Below are 2,563 nucleotides of genomic sequence, written 5' to 3'. Positions count from 1 at the left end.
CACTACTCATTTTGGCTGTTTTGAATTTCTTGTTATGAGCTTCGGTCTGCGGAATGCGACAAGCACTTTCCAAAGATTTATAGATGAAGTTGTTCGTGGGCTTGATTTTGTATTCGCCTATGTCGATGACATACTCATCGCTAGTGATACAAAAGAGAATCATCTCCACCATTTGTCGCAACTTTTTCAGCGACTCCGCGCATATAATGTAAAGATAAACCCCGATAAGTGTGTTTTCGGGCAGTCCTCCCTGGAATTTCTGGGGCACTATATTGATTCTAATGGGATCAAACCTCTTCCTGCTAAGGTCGATGCCATTCAACGCATCGCCCCTCCAACTTCTTTGCGACAACTTCGACATTTTTTAGGCATGGTCAACTTCTACAGAAGATTTATAGACCGGTGTGCAGACAAGCTACTTCCTTTAACAAGGTTACTGCAAGGCCATTCTAAGAAGGATGCTCAACTAACTCTTTCTGCTGAGGCGTTGTCTGCTTTTGAGTCCGTGAAACAGGAATTATCCTCCGTTCCTATTCTTGCACATTCGGCTCCTGATGCTCCGCTCTCTTTATCTGTGGATGCTTCAGATTATGCGGTTGGTGCTGTTTTGCAGCACATCGTAGATAATCAAACGCAACCTTTGGCTTTCTTTTCTTGCCAATTGCAGCCTGCTGAACTCAGATATAATACTTTTGATCGTGAGTTATTAGCGATCTATCTGTTGGTTCGGCATTTTCAGCACCAGCTCGAGGGACGGGTGTTTGTGATTTATACTGATCACGAGCCCCTTACGTTTGCTCTGTCTTCTAAAACACACAAACTCTTTCCTGGTGCTTTCCGTCACCTGGACTATATTTCACAGTTTACAGGTGACATTCGTCATGTGCCAGGGAAGGAGAACATCCCTGCTGATGCTCTCTCGAGACTCCCTGTCAGTTCTATTTCCTCTCCTGCAACAATTGTCGACGTTAGATTTAACTTCGCCAAAATTCAACAATTGTAAATTTGCATATCTTCCGCTCCCTTCATCAGAAGGCACCATATTGTGTGACACATCCACCGGTCCTCCTAGGCCTTTAGTACCTGAAAACCATCAACGTTCTGTTTTTGATGCCCTTCATTCCTTGTCACATCCGGGCATCTCTGCAACAGTAAAACTTGTCACTGCTCGGATGTTGTCAGATCCCAGCATGCGGCGATCAATTTCCTTCTCCAGAGGCCCGTTTTTGCCATGTTCACCTTGATTTGGTTGGACCATGGCCGGTGAGTCGCGGTTTCTCATATCTCTTAACTTGTGTTGATTGTTTCTCCCGATGGCCAGAAGCCATTCCTATAGCAGATATTTCTTCTGAGACTGTTGTACGAGCTTTCGTGTCTGGCTGGGTTTCTAGGTTCGGCGTACCGTCCAGCCTGACCACGGATCGTCGTCGACAATTTGAAGCCGCGTTATTTCGTGAGTTATCACGAATCCTGGGGATACATCATATACGCACCACCAGCTACCATCCCACTTCTAATGGGATGGTGGAGCGTTTTCATAGGCAACTAAAGGCCGCATTGCGCGCCTCGCCCAATCCGCAGTCATGGACTGAATTTCTTCCTGTTGTCCTACTTGGATGCCGGACTGCTGTTAAAGCAGACCTTGGTTTTTCTGCAGCGGAACTATTGTATGGTACCACATTGGCATTGTCTGGTACGATGTTGATACCAGACAAATCACAGCCTCCAAATCCAGCGTCCTATGTCACTCGATTACGAGATTATTTTTCTAACCTTCCTACTATGAGTCCCCGGCAACAATCTCCACCTTCTAAAGTGCCATCAGACATTGATTCTTGGTCACATGTGTTTGCTAGGGATGATTCTGTCAGAGGACCCCTTGTTTCTCCTTATAAAGGACCCTTTCGTGTGCTCTCTCGCACACCTAAATTTTTTAAAATAGACGCTAATGGTCGTACGGAGACTGTGTCTGTCGACCGTCTGAAGAAAGCGTATTTTGATACAACTACATCTTCCGTTGACAATACTGACATACCCCCTTTTCAACCTTTGCATACACCTTTGTCATCACCATCACCAACACATACACCTGTGAAAACTTCACCTTCATTGTTGAGAACTACCACAAGTGAACCCTATGTCACTAGGTCTGGCCGTACAGTGCACTGGCCAAAGAAACTCTCCAACACAATTTCTATTTGACTGCATTGTATATTATTGCATTTTCAGCATTCTCTTTGTAAAAAAGGCTCAAACTGTGTTTTTCCTTATTAGCGCTGAACACTCATGGAAATTTCTTGCGTCACTGCATCAATCACAAGTAATAAAGGAAACGCAGTGACGTAAGCAATTTTTTTTTTACAGCCAACAACACTTACCAAGCTGAACTTGACTTGTGCCGCTGGAATATTATTTTCCATGTGCATTGTGTTACATTGTTGGGTATTTCCATTCTCTGTATTAACAATTTTCCCATTTTCATTGTGTATCTACAGCCGCATCTTGTTTCAGGCACCCACTACAATCTCTTCCTTGTTTGTGCTACGCACTCGGTGGGAGGGGG

At 44.6% G+C, this 2,563-nt stretch overlaps 1 protein-coding gene across 1 annotated transcript; it reads left to right on the top strand.

The window, feature by feature from the left end:
• Positions 1–1,521: 1,521 nt before the first annotated feature.
• Positions 1,522–2,202, top strand: LOC106877426 (uncharacterized). Its single transcript, XM_014926327.1, has one exon. It carries the CDS (start codon positions 1,522–1,524, stop codon positions 2,200–2,202), a length of 681 nt encoding a protein of 226 aa, XP_014781813.1.
• Positions 2,203–2,563: the final 361 nt, after the last annotated feature.

Source organism: Octopus bimaculoides, chromosome 23 (genome assembly GCF_001194135.2).
Source record: "Octopus bimaculoides isolate UCB-OBI-ISO-001 chromosome 23, ASM119413v2, whole genome shotgun sequence".
Lineage (NCBI taxonomy): Eukaryota > Metazoa > Mollusca > Cephalopoda > Octopoda > Octopodidae > Octopus > Octopus bimaculoides.
Note: the sequence above shows the minus strand (reverse complement) of the source record. Positions and strands in the feature narration are given on the sequence as shown.